General features: G+C 53.9%; 1 protein-coding gene across 1 annotated transcript; it reads right to left on the bottom strand.

Annotated features, from left to right (window-relative positions):
* Nucleotides 1-503: 503 nt before the first annotated feature.
* On the bottom strand, nt 504-2,057 carry LOC144365126 (sperm motility kinase 2B-like). The gene has a single exon (XM_078015937.1). The coding sequence runs from the start codon at nt 2,055-2,057 to the stop codon at nt 504-506; it is 1,554 nt and encodes a 517-aa protein (XP_077872063.1).
* Between the last annotated feature and the right edge of the window lie 522 nt (nt 2,058-2,579).

Below are 2,579 nucleotides of genomic sequence, written 5' to 3'. Positions count from 1 at the left end.
GTCTTCCATGCCTTCTTGGAGGTATTCCTCGTCACCATGGTCACCAGCTAAAGGTCATGTCTACAATGGCTCAATGGGAGAGACTCCATGCACACTGGATCAACAGAAGCCAGTCTGTACTAGGTGAAAGCAAGTGAATGTTCTACACTGGCTCAAGACAAGTGAGTCCTCATCTATTCTAAGGGCAAGGGAGTCTACACTGTAGAGGGAGGCACAGTGGTCCAGGCCTGGGAGATGATGGCTGGTGGGACCTGACCCACCCTGAGGACCCTCTTTTCTTGGAGAGCAGACCCTCATTTGAATCAGAGCATTTTTCAAAAATTTCGCAATAAAAATTTTATTATACAATTTGTCCAAAAATCAATGTATCAAGAAACATGTCCGAAGAACGGGAGAAGGGAAAGGGGGCAGGGCAGGGTGAAGAGTCCCAGGCAGGAGAGTCTCTGGTGTCTTCGGCAGGTGGGGGCAGAGGAATCGCAGGCTGGCCACTGGTCCTGTGTGGCTCAGCTCTCCACTTCGAACTCGGAGCCAGAAAAGGTCTCCTGATCCGGCTCTGGCTCACTTTTCCTGCGAACCCTTGGAAACACTCTATTGCGGACACGGACACGTGGCATGCAACAGCACAGTCTTCGGACACAGTTAGCGATCCTCCTGGTCCAGCTCTTCCTGGGTTCTCGGGGTTGCTCTGGGGATACATCTTGGGCGGAACTGCTGCGGACTGTCTCTACTAACCTGACCAGGCGCTTCCAGCGGTTGGGCAAGTAGGAGAGCGAGCTGGACTGGGAGGCTTCGTCAGGAGGCGGGGCCTCAGCAGGCTGCAAGTCCAGAGGAGGAGCAGGCAGGCTGGCCCTTCTGATGCCCACCTGCCCTGGCTGTTTGGCTTCCTCAGGCAGCTGGTGCTTATGGGGCAAGGGCAAGGCTCCAAGGGCAGGCTCACTCGTGCTCCTCGTGGGGAGCACAGGGCCCCGGGAAAGGCCGGCAGGACAAGAGGAAAGCCGAAGCCTGCGAGGCACAGGCTTCGCTGGGTACATGCGCTCTCCCCCCTGGCTCTTCTGGTGCTGCAGAATCAAGTAGTTGGCCATCCCCGCATCAAACTTTCTCTTGGCCAGAGATAGCCAGGTTTGGTATGGATCGAGACCATGGTCAACCAGGAGCGCCATTATTTGGGGGTCTGGGTGTTTGGGAAGAGCCTCACTACACTGTTGGGGTACACGCTCCCCACCCTGCTTCAGCCATGGGTGCCGAGAGATTTGCTTGACTGTGGGCCGCTTCGGGGGCTTCACGGTCAGTATGCTGTGGATGAGCCTTCGGGCTCCCACAGGCACTGAGTCAGGGACATGGTACCTGGCGTGAGTGATCCGCGTCAGCAGGTCCTCAGAGGAGGTGGAGTCAAATGGGAGGCTCCGTGTCAACATAAAATACAAGATGACCCCCAGGCTCCAGACGTCCATCGGGGGTCCCTCATACTCTTGCCGCAAGACACCTTCAGGGGCAAGGTATGGGAGTGTGCCCCAGACCCGCCTCAGCTTCTCCCCAGCGCTGAACCACGTGGCGGCACCAAAGTCGATCAGCTTGACTTGGCCTCTGGTATCCAGCATGATGTTCTCTGGCTTGAGGTCTCGGTGCACGATGCCCTTGTCATGGAGGTAGCCCACGGCCCCCACGATCTGCCTGAAAACCCTCCGGACCTCCTCCACCTGCATGCCACGTGTGATGTGATCAAGCAGTCGTCCCCCACCTACGTGCTCCATCACCATGTAGATGGTGCTCTCGGTGCCAATCACGTGAAACAGCTGGACCACGTTGGGGTGCTCCAGACTCATCATGATCTTGGGCTCGTTGAAGGCCGGAATGTTCTCCACTTCCAGTGCCAGGGCTTTCACTGCCACCTGTGCCCCTGAGAGGCGATGGAGGGCTAGGCTCACCTGGCCATACCCACCACGCCCGATGACCTTCAGGAACTCATAGTGCTCCATGAAGGCTGCCACGCTGCAGGAGCCTGGCACCTGCAGTGCTGCTACTCTACTCTCACTACTCTCACTACTCTGGCTAAACATCCTAAGCAGGAACACCAACTAAGGATGCTACCTTAAAAAAAAATAACAAGCCAAAACAACAAAGCAAAACCAAAAACCAAAACAAAGCAAAACAACAAACCCAAATCAAAAAACCAAAAGCCAAAGACCACAGCACCAACCACCAACCACCAACCACCAACCACCGAATACCAACCACCAACCACCAAAAGCACTAACTATCTGGGAGTCCGACAGGTCACCACCAAGAGCTTCCTGTACTTGTGGACAAAAACCCAGCCCTGGCCACTTTCTTATATACCCGCTGTTTGAAGATTCCTCACAATGGCTCCTTGTGAGGTCAGAGCAAGAAAAGGACCAATCATGCCTGGCCTAAACCCTCAGTGGTCATCTCCCTTTGGGGCCTCAGAACTATTTCCATGTCACAACAAGAATACAAGTGGACTCCATTTTTTTTTTTTTTTTTGCTTCCATTAGTTATGGAGACTGATATTTGTTTACAAGTTAAAAGGACTTGTCATTTCAATTCTAAACATTTCTAAT

The sequence above is a fragment of the Ictidomys tridecemlineatus genome, chromosome 6, assembly GCF_052094955.1.
Source record: "Ictidomys tridecemlineatus isolate mIctTri1 chromosome 6, mIctTri1.hap1, whole genome shotgun sequence".
In the NCBI taxonomy this organism is placed as follows: domain Eukaryota; kingdom Metazoa; phylum Chordata; class Mammalia; order Rodentia; family Sciuridae; genus Ictidomys; species Ictidomys tridecemlineatus.
This window is presented reverse-complemented; position numbering and strand designations above follow the sequence as displayed.

Coding starts and splice junctions, on each gene's coding strand:
- LOC144365126 (XM_078015937.1), bottom strand. CDS start 2,057: ATGTTTAGCCAGAGTAGTGAGAGTAGTGAGAGTAGAGTAGCAGCACTG.